The 20469-nt window shown below is 40.1% G+C and overlaps 1 protein-coding gene across 16 annotated transcripts in view; it reads left to right on the top strand.

The window, feature by feature from the left end:
• The window catches only part of ank1a (ankyrin 1, erythrocytic a), a 100998-nt gene that overhangs the window by 73151 nt on the left and 7378 nt on the right, over positions 1–20469 (top strand). For 8 of the 16 annotated variants that reach the window (XM_017306670.2, XM_081610667.1, XM_008418607.3 and 5 more), the window contains 12 exons: positions 48–276; positions 376–504; positions 2049–2168; positions 2713–2797; positions 2916–2990; positions 3243–3374; positions 4097–4252; positions 13013–13658; positions 13835–14183; positions 17509–17592; positions 17873–18019; positions 19753–19851. In XM_017306670.2, the coding sequence (XP_017162159.1) occupies positions 48–276; positions 376–504; positions 2049–2168; positions 2713–2797; positions 2916–2990; positions 3243–3374; positions 4097–4252; positions 13013–13658; positions 13835–14183; positions 17509–17592; positions 17873–18019; positions 19753–19824 (2224 nt within the window). In that variant the 3' untranslated portion in view covers positions 19825–19851. The other 8 variants (XM_081610674.1, XM_081610672.1, XM_081610665.1 and 5 more) reach the window with 7 other exon arrangements.

Raw genomic sequence — 20469 nt, 5'->3', positions numbered from 1 at the left:
TGGATTTGCGTTCAACATTGTGATCCTTTGTCATTGTTCGCTGACAGGTTCTGGCTGGCAGACTGTCCTCGGACAGCTGAGGCCGTCTCCTTTGCCAACCTGCTCTATAAAGAGCTTTCAGCTGTACCCTACATGGTCAAGTTTGTAGTGTTTGCAAAGATGAACGAGCTGCGCGAGGGCCGTCTGCGATGCTACTGCATGACAGACGATAAGATGGATAAAACTCTGGAGCAGCACGAGAACTTTACCGAAGTCGCCCGCAGTCGAGACATAGAGGTCAGTTAAGTGTCAGGAAGGACAAGTCAGACACCTGGGACTCATTCCTTGTCGACATGGTTAAGAAACACATAATTAATCATGGCGCATGTGTTGCAGGTGATGGAGGGAATGCCACTTCACCTGGAGTGTTCAGGAAATCTGGTGCCAGTGAGGAAGGCCACGCAGCAGCCTCGCTGCTTTAGTTTCCAGGCTTTCAGGGACAACAGACTTCCAGTCTCTGTCAAGGTGTCATTTGATTTTCTGCAGTTTCATTGTGCCAGTAGCAAGGTCGCGTCCACTCATCATGGCCATCATTATCATATTGATTGCAGGTTTTTAATGATGCACTTAAGCTATTTTTTTAAAGATGAGTTGAAAAATCAAATTACAGGGTCATAAACTGGAGGTCAGGTCACAATTACGTTATGCATTGCAAAAATATTCATATCTCTGAAACATCCTGTCATGTTACAACCACAAACCTCTTCTTTTATTGGGTTATTAAGCAACAGAGAATGTGTGTTTCTTTTTCCTCAAGTAAAATTTTGTGCATTCAAGTGCATCCAGAAGTCACCTCATTAGTAAACAGTCTCCACCTCTGTTTAATTTCACAAACAGCATCATGAAGACCAAGAAGTCCATACAGGTCAAGGATAAACCTATAGAAAAGTTTAAAGCTGGGTAAAATGACAAAAATGTCACCAACTTCTAACGTCTCACACGGCAATGTCCAACGTCCAAAAGTGGAAATGGCAATTATAGCACAACAACAAAGAGAAAGTCAAGAGGGCTTTGGTGATTATGGAAGAACTGCTATGACCCACATCTTAGGTAGAAGATTGAGCTGATAGGACAAATGTTGGTTGCTCTCCATGGACGCCGTTGTCCCTGGAGACAGTTAGGGGATTTAAGTTGTGGTAGCGATATGACAAAATATATGAAGTTCAAGAAGGGGCATGAATACTTTTACAATATTCTAGGGTGCGTTCACACTGCAGTCTAATTCCGATTTTTTCCCGGGGCCGTTCACACTGCCAGTAAATGCGACCTGTATGCGTTTTGCAGTGTGAACGGGTAAATGACCTGAAAGTGTTCCGCATGCGCACTAGAGGGCGCAATAGCGTCAGTTTTCTCAGTGTTCTGCCAACTGCCATGAAAAGAAGAAGTGCTCAGTGTTTGCGGAAGTAAACATGGAGGCTAACGGTGGAGCTTAGCTTACATATTTGAAGTTGTTGCCCGGCCGGAGTAGCATATTAACAACTTAATCCTCATATTGTCCGTCATGGTTGTTGTTTTTCTTCCCGCTTGCGCGTATCAGGACACAGAATAGTGAGATTTGTTGAGAATCAGTGATGTTCAGTTCCAATGAAGGCGACCTGAACGTTAGGTCGCATTTGAATCGGATACGGGTCACATTCGAAAAATAATCCGACCTGTGCTGTTCACACTGCCATGAAAAGATCGGATACAGGTCGCATTACGTCAAAAAAAAGCAAAAAAAAAAACGGAATTGGGTCACTTCAGGCTGCAGTGTGAACGCACCCAAATGTAAGCTCCAATATCTTACTTGCATGCACTATTCACATCAGTAAAGTTGCAGCCATTGAAAACCTTCATATAAAATCAGTTTTACACCAAATTATGTGTAAACACCCCCACCACAGAAAAAAGAATGGTTCAAATAAACCTTTAGCAGCCAAACAGTCAACACAAGAATCAACTATGCTTTGCTACCCACTGTAACTACATCATCTCTAGTGTTTCTCTGCTGATACCCTTTGTCTGTGCAGGTGCGAGACAGCAGTAAAGAGCCTACTGGATTTTTATCTTTCCTACGGAAGTCCACTAAATATGAGGACAGCCAACAAGTACTCTGCAACCTTAACATCACTATGCCTCCTTGTATAAAGGTGATAATTTAGTGGATAAAACACAAGATACAATCTACACTTAAGTCCAAAATTACCAATACCCCGGGCAAATTTAGATTTAAAAGTATTTTTCAACCAATAAAAAAGATTGTTTCTTGTAAGAAATGAAACAGATGCTTCCCCAAAGTTAATAAGAATCTGGAATCTCGTATGAGAATAGGTATTCTTATTTATATATATTTTTTTAAAATAGCGTATCTAAGCATGTTTATATCCTTCAAAATAATCACATAAAAATCTTTACATGCGTTACAGGAGTGAAACCTTTCTCCCTGTTTTCCACTTGTATTTTGATTATTTGTTTTGGTGATGAGCTCCAAGCCTTTGAGGGTCATCACTTTAACTTTTAACACTCTGCACAGATTTTCTATCATATTAAAGATTGAGTAAATTATTGCTTTCTGTCACACAAAAGATTACTAAAAGATTGAAATCTACACTTGGAAGGGGTGTGAGTAATTTTGAGCTTAATGACAATAGTTTTCCTGAGTTTTGGCTTTAATAGTTTTTACTTACCACTTAGATTATTGGTAGTGAAGATAGGAGGCGAACTCTGACCCCGTTGGCTTTGAGAGAAAGATACAGCGCCCTAAATGAACCCGCTATGGGTAAGAGACTACTGGATTAATTATTACATCTACTTGTTTGATATCTTGGTGACATTAAAAACAAGACCCAGTACGGTGGTTTTATGTGACTGTGTGTTTCTGGTCCTGTTTTCTGCAGCATCAATGAGTGCAATGGAAAGAACGGAGCTGAAGATGGCAGTGATCGCAGAGCAGTTGGGTCTGAGCTGGGCTGGTGAGTAAACACTGAGAGTATGCTGAAGCTGCTTTTTACATTTACCATCTGTGTTTATCTAATGTCTAACAAGCATGGCTGGCACAGCTGTACAACCTGGTATCAAACTATACAAACTTCTGTGTTGTTTCCCTCTCTGATTGTCACACAGAGAGATCGTTCTTCCTCTTTAGGGTCTCCATGTACCAGTGGGACACTGGCCTCAAACACGATTCAGAAATCACCGTTTATGTTTTCTCTTTTTCTGAACAGAGTTAGCACGTGAGCTGCAGCTGAGTGTAGATGACATCAACAGGATTCGAGTTGAGAATCCAAACTCCCTCCTCGAACAGAGCTCCGCGCTGCTCAACTTGTGGGCAACTCGTGAAGGCAAAAGGGCCAAAAGTGAGTCAACGAGATATGAGACAGCAATGCAACCACATGCTGCATTGCTGCCTCTCAGTATCTGCCTGACGAACCCTTGGTGCTTCCACAGAATGCCATTATATGGCGAGTGTTTAATTTTCACAGTAATTTATTTTTAGAGTTGGCAGTTAAAACAAAGACCAAAAGTTCAGACAAAACACATAACATTGAAGATAAAAATTGATTTGCATGTTTTAGCAATTGATAACTTAATGTAACTGGCAATAAAGTCAGAATTTGGGCGATTTTAAATATAATGTAAACCAGCAGAGAGACAGATTGTTGAAGATATTAAGTCAGCAGGAACCACTGTCTTAAAAAAAACTTGAATCTTGGACAAATAATTTTTTTTTTTTGCTCATTAACAGTTAAGATGAGTCAAGGATGGTTAGTGTGTCAATAACTCATATCAAAACTGAATGTCAACAAAGGACTGGCTAAGGAAGAGTTCGGCACAGTGACCTGGTCAATCTCCAAACCTCAGTCCTTGCTGGAGCTCGAGACTTTGAGTTATGTTTTGCCGATGTACGATTGATATTAAGTTTATGTAGGTTTTTCTTTTTTCCAGATTTTTGTTTCATTTTCCATCCTTAATTAGGTGATGGGGACAGATACAGTATTTCTTTCCTTTCTTCGTGCACCATTAAGAAAACTTGTGTGCCTCGCCTTCTTTAGTGTGGCTTTGTGTGTTTTCCATGCAGTGGAGAGTTTATACACCGCCCTGAAGAACATTGACCGTATGGACATCATCAACATGTTGGAGGGTCACCCGCCCCAGCCTACGAGACAAGGCTCCCGTGATCTGAACAGACGGCGACACAACGACAGAGACCATCTTTCCCCTGGTATGACCAATGGTAAGTTTTCTGCCAACGTTCAACAGTGCAGCCCGGTCCTACTGCACCGTATGCCCTGACCCAGAGCTGCTCCTCTAATATTCATTCAGTGGTGCTGAAAGTTTGAGAGTTTTGTTGACTTCTCTATTTTCCTAACAAACACCCAAAATTCGCAACAACAACCGGCTGCAAACAGCTAAACGTGACTACTTGAGACCACCTCTAAATACGCGTTTAACTCCCTATTTCAATCATTCAAAAATCACATATATTGTGTGAAAACTTATCTTGGTGCTTACACAGAACTGGAAGCTAACATCCACAGTGTCCCTTGTGGGTGAGGGCAATTGATGCCAAGGAAAATGAATGTATCTGAGGGGATTGGCTGCTTTGCAAACATCAGCCAACAGCATCTCAGGTACAGAAAAATTTCAGATTATGCAGATTTTCCAGAAAGAATTTAGAGTAAAGTTTCACATAAAAATCCACAAATAGACTGGAATATATTGTATGTGTGCGGGACAAGAAGCGAAATATGTATAACACATTGAAATTCTGTAAAAATAGACAGAAAACTCTTGGTTTATTGTCTTTAACAAAATCCTATATTTTGTTAATACTTTTAAAAGCATTTATGTACTTTTCAGTACATCTGTTCTTCCTTTTTACCCAAAAAACCCTTGAAGTACAAGTGGTATTTGATTCCTTTAGAATCCTCTCTGTTCTTCTTGTGTCTTTTTGTTTCCCACTGTGGGGGACACTCCCACAAACGTGACCTTTCTCTGAATTTTACCTCAGCTAAACGCAGTGGGACTCAGGACACTCCTACACCTCTCTAAGCCCTTCACTTGTCAATTTTAAGCTCTATGGCTCATTGTTGGAATGAAGATTAAATAGTGGATGCTTATAGGTTACTGACATTATTGCAAAATGTTTTTTGATGGAGCTGTGATCTACTTATTTATCTTACAGATAAAGTATCTTCATTCTGCTAATAAAAATGGAGTTAATACAAGTTCTGGAGCTTTTGATCGAAATGCGTAACACTTATGGCATAAACCCATTCAACGACAAATACTTTCTGCTTTCTTGAGCTTTCTGAATTTCAGCATTTAGACACGTTCAACTTTTCTTCTTGATATACAGCATCTTTCTCAAAATATTAAGTTAATCCTTTCTACCTGATATTTTTTTCTGATATTCCAAGACATTCCATGTATCATTATGCAATTCTTGCAGAGGAGGATTTCTGATTGGCTGAGTTTAGGGTCGTACTCTTGCCTAGTCTGGACCGTTATCCTGCAAATTTAAGATGTGTCTGCTTCAACACACCTGAGTAAAATAATCAGGTCATTAGTAGGACTCTGGAGAACTTGACTGAATACCGAGGAGGTAACTTAGTCATTTAGACTAAACTAGGTATTTTCTTCTGGTTTTGAGAAGGTTTCTGGAATCCTGGTGTATTACTGATGGGGTTGTCATATCAAAATGGCAATTTCTGTTCTCCCTTAATCTTTCTTTAGATTTGAAATATGTCTCAAACATCCAAATAAGATGAGTAAGATTAAAGGCAGGAGAGCTCCGTTTCCATTCAAGTTGAAAATGTTTCCTGTAATTTACAAATACATATTTTTTTCTTCTGCCTTTTCTTATTATCTCATTGTCCTTGACTAGTTTTAATTTACTATAGGGAGATGTTGATGCATTAGTATTGCATGATTTTTCTTCTTTAATTTTAGTAAAGTGTTAGATTTTCAGCTTATTGTTTAACAAAGGCTTTAAAAAATTATCCTCCTCTTCTATTTAACCTTGTCGCAGGAGGAGTGTGGAAATGTCATGGTCAGACAGCAGGGGGTTGTCCCGTCAGACTGTCAATTTCCAGAACCACAAAAAAAAAAAAAATCTCGTAGAAGCACACAATGCAGCCCAGCCGCTCTGGTCACACAATCAAAATTTTGGGGGTCTAAATGATCCTGTCTCTTAAGACCACTGGAGGGTAACATTTGGTTTAAAATGCTATGAAAAAGTTAAGAATATATCTTCAAAATAAATTTATTAGATGGATGACAATCTGATTGTCATCCAAACAATCAGATTTGTGTTAAATGAACTTTAATTTAACGTGACAATTGCTTTAGTAACACCTTCTCATACATGTTCTCCTTTTCCTCATGGTTTTCTTCATTCATGCATACCCTTTGTCTGATTATTTCATTTTCACATCTGGGCTGCTGTGAGCTCCTCTTTGTCCCAGAGTGCAGACAATGAGGCAGCCTGTCCTGCATATGAAAAATGGAGCAATAATCAGCGATGTAACTATGCAACCCAATGTGACCATGATGGTGAAAGAGTTGAAGAAAATAGTATTACAGATACTTCTAAACTATGACTTGTTAGCATCTTTTAACGTACTGAAATGAGGTAATAAAGGCAGCCTTATTTTTTTATTGAGCTCTAGAGGATTTAACAAAAGACATGTACAGTTTGAAGATAAGTAAAAAACACCTTGATGTCAGAGTCATTATTCTTGAACTTTTTTGCACTTTGACATATTGCAACCAAGAACATTATTGCATTTTTGGTTATGTTAGAGCAGAGGTGGGCAACTCCAGGCTTCGAGGGCCGGTCTCCTGCAACTTTCGATGTATCTCTACTTCAACACACCTGAGTGAAATAATGAGGTCGTTAGCAGGACTCTGGAGAACCTGACTGCACTGAGGAGGGGATTCAGCTATTGGATTCAAGTGTGTTGGACCAGGGAGACATCTAAGAGTTGCAGGACACCGGCCCTCCACGACCAGGATTGCCCACCCCTGTGTTAGAGCAACAGTAACGATTTTCTGCCACACCGAGATTTTAATGTTAAGTCAAATGGCTACATTTCTTTTTCATTCAACAAAAATATGTTCCTGCACATACTTGCTGTGTCCCCTATGTTGGTTGTGGTAAAGTTATAAATTACTGTCAACAGCAACTTTGTGCCATCCATAAATAACATCATTTCTAATAGCTGTCCTGTTAACCGGTTCTCCACACTTATGGATATAATTGCTTGACCTCTGTTCTGTAAGATTTTCAAAGCTTGGCATATTGTCTTATTACTGAACTATATTTACCATTTAACATAAACATTTCCACAGTTTTCACCCGGACCCGCCTGCTTCGGTCCACATGATGCTGTTTGTTCTATAACGCTCTCTAACAAACACCTGGACAGGGATTTATGCTGAGGCTAAATTTCACACATATGGATCTAATAAGATGAATTTTAACAGCAATTAGTTGTGCTGAATTTTATTTAGGTTGTGCTGAATTTTATTTAGGGGTATCAGAGCAAATGAGGCTGAATACAGAGACACACATTGAATCATGGGTTATTTTCCTTCCACTTCACAACAATGACCACATTGTGCTGGTCAAACGCAAAAGATCTCGATGAAATACATTTCAGTTTGTGGTGATCATATGACAAATTGTGGAAAAGTTCCAGTCGTATAATACAGCGGACTTTATGAAACACAATGACTGCCCCATATTTATTTAAGCATTGTAAGAATCATATCAGTCATCTCAAACTACACCAGTGCCACAAATTATCTCCAATCAGCAATGCTTATAAAAAGAGCTGCATTTCAAATAAGCCATAAAGAATTTTCCTCTGTTCAATCAAAGCGTCTTTGCAGATCTTTTTCACATCTAAAACATATTCTGTAGGCTTTTTTTTCTGTCTCTAAATTCTTTCTGCCTGTGGTTGCATGTTCAGTAGTTTGAGTCTGTCCAGGGTTAATGTTGGTGCACTGAATGTCTTTTTGGGAGCCGTGTTTTCATTCCCTGTGAATCTTGTCCTTTCTGTGTTTCTCTGGACATGTCATCTGCAGCCTAGCCGCCCTACTCTTCCTCCTCCTCACTTCTCTCCAAACTCTGACCTCATGCCGACCTCATGTTGACCTCTGACCCACATCTTAAGCTTTTTTTTCTCTCTCTTTTTTTGCGACTGGTGCATTTACTTTCCCCTTATTTTACCTCTCGAAAGCCCCACCTTTATAAGTGTCCCCTCTGTGATAAATATCCCTCACACAAACTGTTTTTTCAGCACCCACTGGGAGGGGGAGGTGATCCTCTTTCTTTCTCTCTTCCGCTCTTGTCACACTGTTTCTGTCTGTGTTCATCACTCTTGTTTATACTCCTCTTTCTCTCCTGCTCCCTTTCTCTTTTCCCCCACTCTGTCCTTTCCCCTCTTTTCCCTGCCCTTTCTCCCTTACCCTCCTGCATGACTGCATGTGCACCAGACGTTCATTGCTCATCTCCCTCTGTTTTTGCATGGATGCACTGGGAGGATGGGCAGCACTACCACTAACTTGTCTGAGATCACAGCATTGAAGCAGCTCGACCAAAAGACGTTTCTTTGCATGGCATGCTATAAACTACTGAGAATGACTCTGCAGCCTGTCTTGTTCCTCCTCAATAATCAGTCATAAGGGGGGAGGGGGGGTAAAAAGGCTGCAGTCCCTTTTTGTCAACTTTGACTTGTGTCTGCTTTGTTCTTGTATGAGTGTTATTATTGCTTTGTGTGCGTTGAGTTTAATGTAAATTGTTTTCATCTCTTTGATGCTATTTGTCAGTTAGTCCTCTTTTCTCTGTGTGTATTTTGTTAAATGTGAGCTATCAAATCAGTCTGTGCGGGTGTATCTGTGTGAGTGTTTTTATGTGCTTTAATTTAGAAACTACTGCTGTTTGTACACGTGTGCCCATGTGTGAACAGGCAAAAAGAGTCACTTTTCTTTACATGTTGTTTTTTTTCTAACCTTCACTTCTGATACTTTACTTTTACGTTTCAGTCAGGAGCTCAGACAACGCCTCCCCGTTTATTAATTTTTGTATTTTCCCCCCACTAATCATTAGTATCTACTTTAGTGACAAGCAACGGTTTGGTAGAGCTAAAATCCGAACACATCGGGTGTCAGATGCAGACATAAAGAAAATTTTTATGCTTTCCAAACTAACGCTATAAACAGCTTTCGAATACAAAGCTGATATTTTATCTTCAAGACAAGTTTGCTCCAAGTATTTGCGTCAGAAGTTGTAAATCATGTTAATCTAGTTCCCAAATGTTTCATCTACTGACACAAAAAAGGGAGGAATCCTTAAAATGTTCTAACATTGTGTGTAAAACAACTTCTTTATGGAGCCCACACACTAGGGTTCATTCAATTACGCTCAGTCGATCCTGTTTATGTCTAAAGCACAAAATGATGACAAGAAATTCTGTTCATGTGCATTACAAAGAAGTTAATGCACTTCTGACATGATTCATGTCATAATAATTCTTTACAGTACAAGCCGAGTTAGGTTCATATCAGCTACATACAGACATACTCCGTCAAATTATAATGATAAACAGTCAAATTAATTCAGTGTTTTCGGTTAAAAAGTTATCTAATCAATGAAATCCAGTTGATAACATTAGAGTAATTTACTTGGTAGTGAATGCAGTTAGTCAAGAGTACTTTCTATGGGATATAATAAAAGGAAGTACACAAAGGTAATGGCAGTAATAGATCCTTCAATGATCTATTTTATTTAGGAAAAACACACTAAACACAAGCACTGGTCACTGTACACGGAAGAACAGAGAGAACATGAAGTAAGTGGTAGTACAAATTTCAAAATTTGTTATTTTCCTAAATTTATAAAAGCTGTTTTTAATTACTTGCAACAATTATGGCAGAAAGCACAATATATGCATATGTTTACATATGTATACATACACATATGTTTTTCAATTTTATTCCTGGACTCTTAGTTTCACATTGGACATATTTATCTTAGCATCAAAATGCAGCCAGTTTTAATAATGGAAATCATGATCAGGTATGATTTCAAAAAACTGCCTGTGATCAGTAGAGTCCAGCTAAATTTAAAATTGGATATTATAGACACCATTTAAAAAAAAACTTTATTCATTCATTCTAAATCATCTTTTTAGATAGATTTAACAATTTTATAGACAATTAAAGAACATGAAAAGAGCAGCTGACCGCTATTAGCTGAAGATCTAGAAGCGTAATCTTGTCCTTGGCGTACAATCAAGTCTTTCTCTGCGGATTGTATTCCTGGCTTCCCTGTTCTCTCCAGCCTGGCTGTATGCATGCAAGTGTATGACAATCCGTTCTTTAAATAATGATGCTCAGTCCCTCTGAATATAGAAAATTAAACCCAGATATATACTTGACCACTGGAGAATCTCAGCTTTGTTTTATGTTTTTCTGAAGTTTAAATTTGCTCCTTCGACTGGGGTGTGAGAGAATTCACAGGAGTCAAAACATTATGTTTGGGAAAATCACACTATTTAAGCACGGCCTGTAAAGGAAGATGATCATTTCCAAACTTAATAAAAGACAGAAGGCCACTGTGTTAAGCTTTACAGGAGCTTTATGATGAAGGTGCAGATATTTCACATTTAGCTACAAAACATCTACAAATATAATGGAAATGTCCCAGTCTTTATTTATAGCTCTGCTAGAAACAGGAGCGATCCATGTACCCAATCATTTAAATCTAAATTGCATTTGTATTAATCTGAGGTGAAGATCCTCTCCTGCTACATTCAGATAGCTTATGTTGTATAATCAGATGTTTCAAAAGCAAAAAAAAAGTGCTTTATTACACTGTCTGTGACACTTAATTGGACTGCAGCTGGGAGGGTAAAAGAGAAAGTAGGACAAGGGGTCTTTTTGCCTCTTGGTGTCTCAGATATCTTGTGCAGCCTCAGCAGTAGTCTGCAGCGAACTATGACTCACGTTACACCCTGTGCTCTGTAGAGCGAGTCCTTCACTGTGCCGTGTACAGATACAGTCAGTCTTACTTTTTCTGTACTTACAGTACGGCCTGCACCACCTCACTTGGTTCCATCAATGCTTAGTTTCATCTTCAGCAATAAATCATGCAATTTACAATTATATCACTAATAATTCATCAGAAATATTACATTAATCTTCAACTAATTTCCAAGGAAGAGTCATTTGCTCTTCCTTGTGCTGCTATTTGTATTTTATGTGTAAAAAAAAATCCTCTTTACTGCAAATTAGTCACTACAATGTCAAGCTCTATTGAACAAAACATAGTTAAGATAATTCAAACACACTATGCAGGAGTGACCTGAGTCCACATCACATTGACATGTTTTATTGACTCATTTTGGAAAATCCATTTAAACTATTGCTTTAGGCAGCAACCATGCGGCTTTTGCAAACCTGACTGTTTGGTGTTTTTACGTCAATACTAACAACGTAGCGGCATTTTGAATGCATGGAGATGAACACCTGTATCAGAGAGAGAATACTGTGTGATGATGTTGGGAATGTGTTGGTTTGAGATTTTAATGGTGTGATAACTTTGAGTAAAGATATTATTTTCATAGTGTTATGACACATTATAACAGAAAGAGGTAAAGCAAGACTGTAACGTGAACTGGCTTCCCAACCTACTCAGCTAATAATTTTTAAAAACGCTATTAACAATCAAGTAAACTTACTTAGCATTCAGGCTATATTGGTGGCACGTCTATGAGGGTCAGACACCACTGGTGTAGGTTCTTCAAATGAAAATAATTGTGTTCAAATTTTCTGAATGCATTTTACAAAGTCAGTGTGGTTTTTCTGAAGGGTTTCATGAATCTTAAGTTGTGGTTTGCAGAATGTGTGGTGCAGAATCATCTAACCATGATTTGAGCAGTTTTGGATTTTGAGCTACAGATGATCAAGTGCAATGCCGGCTCTTTGAAAAACATTCACGTAGCTCTTTACTCAACTGATAAATCAAAAGTTGCGAGTCATACAGTTACCTTAGGCAAACGGCCAAATAGCTGACATCACAAATCATCAGTACATTTGGTAGACAAGCTTTTGGTGGACTTTTACTTCCTTTCAGCATGTTTAGCACAAAAAGAGACCACCTTAAAAAAGGAAGTCCTAGTACTTCAATAAAATTCAAAATCTAACCCCATTTGAGACGATTCTTCAGAGGCTGACAAATCTTCCTGCTTGCATTGTTGTTGTGTTTGTTAAGCAGTCATATGTCCCTGGGTTTGTTTCAAAACGTGATAAATGATTTCTATTTTTGAATTTCTTGAGTGGTAATAATGTTGCAATAGCTGTGAAAACTGACAGCCATTCATCCCTAGTGGACATGTGTGTGTAAAGTTACGTCTGATGAGAAAATGGGATTGCCTGCTGATTGCATGTTTTCCAGCCTGACTACAAAAAACAACTTGCCTGTTCCTGAGAGAATTTGAATGCATGTATCACTGAGTGGGCGGATATGTGTGTTTCAGAATGGGAGTTTGTGTCCCTGCTGGACAGGGATCGGTAATCCGTCTTGTCCCCCTGCAGGTGGCAGCCAGCAGAGCAGCACCAGCCACGGCTGGGGTCGAACCTTGGTCTCAGTCAGTTGGTCCGACTGGCTGTATCTGCTGCTGTCACTGCCACTGCTCGCACCGTCAACATTGGCTGATTGAGCTTGACAAACTTTCTTCTAAAAGCTGCCCTTGCTCTCTTAGCTAATTGCACCTGTGTTCCAGCTCCTGTTGTCTTGGCCCTACCCCCTCTTTTCTTTCCCACTCCTCTCCCATTTGTCCCTTCAGCCTCCTCTTCTCCTCCCCTAGATGCCCAGCTCCTGGGCTGGGGCACTTACCTCCTCCCAGGGTCCCAGTGCTGTGGGGGTGAGGTAGAGAGCGAGGCGGGGGGGCCGGGTGTCAGCGTGCCTCTCTCTGTCTCGCTCCAGGTTATGGGCTTGTGCAGGAGGAGCTCCATTCGCCGGCCTCAATGCAGTACAGCCTGCCCTCTCCGTTGGGTGCCGAGCCTTACTGGCAGGAAGTGTCCAGCCTGGACTGTGCACCAATTGCCACCACAGAAGAAGACACCCTAATGGAGATGTCCGATGTTCAGGTTTGGCCCTCTGGCAACAGCCCCTCCTTGGTAGCTGTGGAGGACTCCTCGCTGGAGTGCAGCAATGCGGATGACTCAGAAGGTCTGCTGGGGCTGCCGTACGGAAGTCTGGGCCGACCGGCCAGCCAGGCCAGTGCAGCCAGCGCAGGGGGTGTGGTGCTGAGTGGTTCTATTGAGCTGCCAGAAGATGACTCCGAGATGGGAGTGGATTCTCTCAGCACAACCACACCAGCCTCCATTGGGGGGACCATAGCAGGGATCAATCTCAACGGGCTAAACAACGGTCAGGGGTCAGAGGCAAGCTCAGAGTTATCAGCCGTCACGAGTACGACGGGTGGTGATGGAGCTGAAGGAGGAGGACGACGACTAGGTGGAACTGGCTCAGAAGAAGGACATTCTCTTGTTTCAGGACAACAAAGAGTGTACGCTCGGTTGAGTGAGTCACCTGGTCTCAGCTGTGTTGCAGATCGGAATGGAGACAGGTTGGTAAAGCCTCAGTATGCATCCAGGTTTGAGTAAAATGCTCATAAAAAATAAAAAATCTGAATCCTGGATGTTTCTATTGCATGCCAGTGCCAAACCTTTCAGACGTGGTTGACTGCAAAGGGACTGTAACTTATTGTGACATTAAATGTCCTCACTTATCTTCTGATTTCAGGTCAGCTAATGGTGGAAACGGAAGTGGAGGAGGCTCTTTCCTTTCTTACCTGCAGGAACAGACTGGTTCAGGGTGGATGCCCGTCACTGACCCAACACAGGCTTGGGTGGGCACCCAGTCTAAGCCCAGGCAGGCCATGGAGACTATGATTTCATCTGTACGTAATGCTGTGGATGTAGACACATCCCTAATGTCCCAGGAGGCCTTGCTTCAACCCGTGAGAGACATGGGGCATTCTGAGATTTTACGGGGCCACTTCAGAGGTACCCAGCCTTTTGAGAAGGGCCTGGGATTCCCACACAGGGTACCAGAACTGAGAGCCTGGGACGACGTGCGCCTGAAAGGGCAGGTGAGTGTGTTGATCTTTCATTTTCTTGGAAATTCAGTCATAATTCTTCAAAGTCAGCGGGAATTATAAAAGTGAAACGTTTTAGTGCATTACCAAATTACTGCACAGCCAATGACCAAGTAAATTACCTAGAAACAAGCATGGTGAAATTCTACAAATTGGCTTTGGAAGAACCTAATTATAGTTATGTTCAATGCAGTGTAACGGTTGCTACGCAATGTTATTTCCTACAGGGAGAAAAAATTTGAAATGATTGATTTTTACGTTTTGAATATCTTCATCAAATTCACTCCAGGGATTGGTCATGATCTGACTCCCTCATCTGAATTTCTTTCTCTGGCAAATATTGGGTTTGGACAATGCAAATATTGTCCAAACCCAAGTACTTTTATATTTACTGTTTAGGTGTAAAGAAAAGAAAAATAACCATACAGACACTGATCACTGATCACAAAAGTCACTTCCATAAACTCACATAGACACTCGAGAGCCCAAGATGGCCACTAACAGTATGAAAGGCCAAATATAGAAAGCATTCTTTGACTCCCGTTCATGTTACATGAGACCCTCCCCAAGTCGCTCCCACCTCTTAACTTTGTACACATGACAGACAGAAAAGGCAAATCTTAACTATGATATTGCTTGACTACAAATACCAAAGTGGATTTACTATGTTTCTGGGGTTAACCTCATGTTTAAGTGAACACCATTAAAGAAGCTATTTGGGTTCATTTGGAACCTGCATTACTGTGTCAGTAATTTAGTTGTTTTTGCCTGATGGCTGTTAAAATCAAAAAGAAAGGAAGGGAAAATAACTGAAGTTAAAGCTGGTGTATTACCACAACACATGGATCTGCACAGGAGCAGGAGGAGGTATTTAAAGCCCACAGATCACATGGGCTGAAAGTCAGAGAGGTGTTAATAGAAGCTTCTCATAGCTGCTCTTGGTTGGATCCTTGACTTGGGTTCTGGTAAGGAAGAGACGTGGTCAGGAGGGCCCACTGCCCCAGCTGCTGGAGGACAAAAATGATCTGAGACACCAGTTTCACCGAAACAGCGTCAAGAAGGAAAAGAGCTTCAGCTGCTGCGCTCTCTCACAGCAGAGAGGACAGTTTGGGAAAAGGGAGTAGCAGAAGGCTGCCTGCCTAAAGCCGCTTTGAGCAGACCGTGTCGGTGTGCTGGGCATTAAACTGGGGCGATGTGGGCCCTGGTGACCGAGCTCCTCTTCAGCTTTGTGCTGCTGGCTTTCTTGGTGATCAGCTGCCAGAACGTCCTCCACATTGCCAGCGGCTCTGTGCGCTCTGTGCTCAGTTACATACACGCTCAGCTGGACCATGAGCTGGGTGAGGTCGAAGGGGTCGCTGACGAGGAGGAGAACGTGACCACAAGGGTGGTCCGCCGCAGAGTCATTCTCAAGGTACAAATGTGAGGTGCAGAAAGGAAGTTGAACAAAAAACTTTTTGCAACATATTGTTTCAAAGGTTTGTTAGGAAATACCAGGTTGTAATATTGCTTAAAAGATGCAGTGATGTTCATATACCCCATCCCCCTTCAAAAAGACAGAGAAGACATGTATGCTTTCCATATAAACAGAATATAAATGCGGTCTAGAACCACTTATTGCCGTCTAAATGTAGCTACAAAGGACACACTGGCTAAAAAAGTCGAAGGTGTTTTCCTGGTTTAATATTGGCAATAAGCCATCTGGATATAGTCAGAAAAAGACGTTCATAGACGCAGTGTGTTAATGTGATTTACAGCAAAAAAGGCTCTTGCTCACATGTTTATGATTCTTTACGAGTGTCATTGCAATTATTTGGAACAAGCACAATAAGTGCTTGCTGAAAAATAATGATGCAGTAATAATATCTAACACACTAACAAGTCTATGCTGTGACTGTAAAGCAGAAGTAGTTCTACAGCATTATCCTCTGCTGTCATAGAAATAGACAAAACTCAGTTTAACAACTCTGAGCCTTAGTTCCTTAAACATATCTTGGTCTTGCATCATCTTCTTTCCTCTTTACATTTTCTCATCAAAAACATATTCCTAACTACGGAAACATGGTGATTGGATCAATGTCCATGCAAGTTCAGCTTTTATTAACTTCACTGTGATTGTGTCCAAGAATTTCTGAATTAATATCTAGCAGTGTATGCAAACTGTACAAAACCTATCTAATTCTGGAAGAGGATTTTAATGACCCCCATGCGTAGTGATTTTAAGCATGCAATGTAAAATGAGTAGATCCTGAAATCAACATCTCTATCTTCTCAACAAGCTGTTGGCTATCTGATTGTCTGTGTTTCCACTTGGTGGAGAGATAATTATACATTGCACTGGTAGCTGCAATCAAGTTTATAGGACTCTGAAAAATAACTCAAATCAGAATGTTATTCATTGGAAATCTCTTACAACCCACTTAACCTGAGAACTAAGCAGAAACAAGCAACAAATTACATTTTCAGTCTTTGGTAGCAGACTTGAAGCTGAGACAGGAGGGAACACAGTTAATATGTTGGAATAATTAAAAACTTTTGGCTTAATGTGTGGTGAAATTAATGCTGCACATTACAATGAAGACATAATCTCTACTATGAACTATAGTGCTAACAACATTAGAGGGTTTTCTTCAGCAGGAACAGAGGAGATGGATAGCAATAAATACAATGTAATTTTGTAAAATGTGTAAAATATGCAAAAGACTAGGCTGCAGATTCTTCCTTAATCAAGATGAGATCCCTAAAGAAGGAACAACAAGGAAATGTGTGTTTATGGTTGTTCTGTATCCAGTCTGATTGATTTTGAGTTACTTGGCAAAGACAAAACAAAATTATTTTTGTTCCTCTTCAAAGTTATCTACCACTCTGTGTTGGATCTCACATAAATCACAGTAAAAAAAACTGAAAGTGAGTTGTACTCTGAAAGAGCTCAAGGGAAATGAATAGCTTTGATGAACTAGGTATGAGATTGAGCTTAAGCAAACCGACTGGTTGGGCAAATATATGACTCCTGGTGAAAAGCTACCCAGAGCTACTATGAAGAGCTAAATAGTTGTACCTCTCTTAGATTGTGCAGGCAAAATGTTCAAGGAATAGCTTTAGAAAATTATCCAAATTTGTTAGATTTTTTTTTAAGACTCTGCATCCTTAGGAGTCAAAAAGAGATAGCCTATCTCAAATTGTATGAAATTAGGTATATCTAATTATCTAAGTCAACATATTAGATATATACCAGGTAGATCATGCCTGCATTTTAGGAAGAATGTATATTTTTTAGTTTTTAAATTAGAAAGCTTGAACATGAGCATCTTGTTGTCAACAGGGCGATGAAGTTGAAGACCTTGCTGGTGGGCAAGTAAGTGAGGAGCAGTTCACAGATGAACATGGAAACATCGTCACCAAGAAGGTCAGCACTTTCAACATGCCTTATAGCCACAGTGAAATCAGGATTCTGTTCTGTCTCGCTTAAATATTCATTCAGCATTTTCCCCCTTTAGTGATTATTCAAACAATTGTCAGATGTATCAAACTTCTTCATTCATTTCATGTTGGATGTTTTATTTTTTAAGTACAGTTTTTTTTTCTCCATCAACATTTCTTCTTCTCTTTCTGTTACTTTATCATCCACTTGCCCACGTCTGCTCCCCACCCCCACCCCCACCTCCAACATCTAAAATGTGGAATAGATTGTACGAAAAGTTGTGCGCAGAGGGAAAGGTTTGGGAGAAGAAGGGGTTCTGGAAGTGGAGGGTTCCCTGCTGGATGCCAACGAACTGGAGGGCGATGCTGAGCAGTACCTGAGCTACGCCATCCTAGGCCGCGACGGCAGCAAGGTGGGCTTCTGATCTGCAGACAGCTGTATGGCTCTCTTCAGGTTTCAACTAGTAAGAGGAATTGTTAGACCTGAGTTTTGCTAAATTAAATTACACAGCTGGACACCATATGAGGATTAGCTAGAGTAAAGCAGTGCAACAGCGTCAACATAGAGAGATGAAAGCAGTAAACTTGAATGTGGTTCTAGTTTGTCTGAAAAACGGCTAACCGGTTTCAGTGTGTCAGGTCTAAATCGTTTAAGATCTGACGTGTGTTTGGGTAAATGCTATAAACTGACTTTCTGTTACATTTATTTCCATCCAAATGTTTTTTTCATGTTCTTTTATTTTGCATCTGTGGAAAAAAAACTATCTCTCATTTTCTGTTTGCTTTGGCTAAGATGCAAAAATCTATCACTTCATTCAGATTTTATTCATTTTTGTCATCATTAAGCCATTCCTACAATTTGATTGTTTTTGGCACTACAATGAATGAAATTACCTCCTGCAGTTGTTATAGCTATAATTTTTCTTTCTTCTCAAAATGAGTGATTCATCTGTTTTCCTGCTTTTATTAAAGCTCAGTCCTTCAACTACGGCTGTGTCCTGATCCCTCGAGCTACCTCTGATTCTCATTTCCTTCAGTCATCGAATGGGTTTAACATAGCATGTGGTACAGAGTTCTTACTTTAGGTCTATTTGTGAAAGTGTTCATGCCCCTTGAACCTTCTCAACCTTCGATTTTACCACAAGCTTTCTAGGGGAAACAACAAACGTGAAAAAGGTGTTCTGGTCAGATAGAAGGAAAATGTATCGCTTTGGCCCACAAAAAACCAGTCACACCAAACAGATAACCAATTGAAATGAAGCTGGATAAGTCAAACTTTGGGGAAATACTGGAGGAAAATCTGATGAAAGAATGAAGAATGGTTTACATCGTAGCATGTTGGTACAGTCAAAGTCCAACCTAAACCTACGGAAAAATCTGGGCCAAGTGTCAAACAGTTATGTCCACTAAAGACCTTCATCCAATGAAATGTTCTTATAACCAGAACAATGGGAGACATTTTCACACGCCAGACGTGCTATTATGGCAGAAACATACACCAAAAGACCAGCAGCTTTAAATGCACCAATGCAGAAAGATTGAGTAAAAATGCATCCAACATTATTCAGATTTTTATTAGCAAAAGAAAACTGAAAATATTTTATTTTATTTCCTCGCAATTAAACTCCACTTTATGTTGGTGTATTAAATAAAAATCCAATAACATATGTTAAAGTTTGTGGTTGAAACCAGAGAAAATCAGAAAAAGTTCATGGAGTATGAATGCTAGCTTCTGTTCAGATGGATGGATGTTTATTTGGGCCTTTAAGAGCCTGTTAAAATACTTCCCATTTACTCTGTACCACATTCCCAGTGTTTTATCCATCTTTAAACTTTCCTGGTTTCCATCCGTGCTCGACTGTCTATAAATCGTTTACTTTTTTTAACCTGTTCTTTCCTTTCCTGTCAGCTGTATACACATTTCATTATGTGTCCCCTGCTGCCTGTCTTCTTTTTTTTGTCTAAACAATTTTCTTCCTGTCCTGATATGTTTCTACTTTTCCAACTTATAGTTTTCTTCTTTTATTTTATCCTCCTTTACTAATATTCTCTAAGCCTCTTCCTTTCCCCTTCTGTCTCCACCATCTGTCCTCAACCCCGGGACTTCATTCGATGTAAACTCCCTCTCCCTCTCCCCACAATGTAGACCGATTCTGTGGATGTGAAGAAAGGTGCTCAGATAGTGAAATGTGCCAGTCTGCGGAGAGTTAAGCAGTGAGGCAGACAGGCTGCTGCGTCCCAGCAGGTATGGGACTGACCTACAGTGCCTCGTCTGACCTGTGGTTAGAAAACATTTAATCTGGTCTCTCTGGATTAAATGCATCTAAATTTACCTTTGAATAAATACTAATGACATGTAACATTATACTGGCACAGCAATGTGAAAAAAATGATCAGCAAATAGACACTGTAGCTAAAACAATATGGAAATCTTTCTCTTCCTCTCAACATAGAGTAGAGGGGTTCTGTGAAGTAATCAGTAGTCAGTATCTTACCTCCATCTTACATTCTGATTTGCTTTAGTTTAGTTGTTTTAGTTTGGGAAAACAGATTTTTTAAAATCATGATCACTATTTGGGATGATTAAACAGAAATGATCAAGACAAAGACGAGCTGGTTGTCATAAAATAATACAGGAGGTTTTATGTGAATCAACACTACAGCGTATGTTACATTCACTGTTCGTCCTCCATTATGGCCCTTGGCTACATTTTGTGGTGTCATTTCACTGTATTAACATCACAAATACAGTGCTGCTTGAATGAGCGGTTTTGACGGCTGCTCAGTAAAAACTGATCACTGGTGGAAGCTGATGATGATCCATTTCTGGTCAGCAGCCAAGGTCTCAGTGCATCTGAGGCAC

Source organism: Poecilia reticulata, chromosome 9 (genome assembly GCF_904066995.2).
Source record: "Poecilia reticulata chromosome 9, P_reticulata-male-v2, whole genome shotgun sequence".
In the NCBI taxonomy this organism is placed as follows: domain Eukaryota; kingdom Metazoa; phylum Chordata; class Actinopteri; order Cyprinodontiformes; family Poeciliidae; genus Poecilia; species Poecilia reticulata.
Note: the sequence above shows the minus strand (reverse complement) of the source record. Positions and strands in the feature narration are given on the sequence as shown.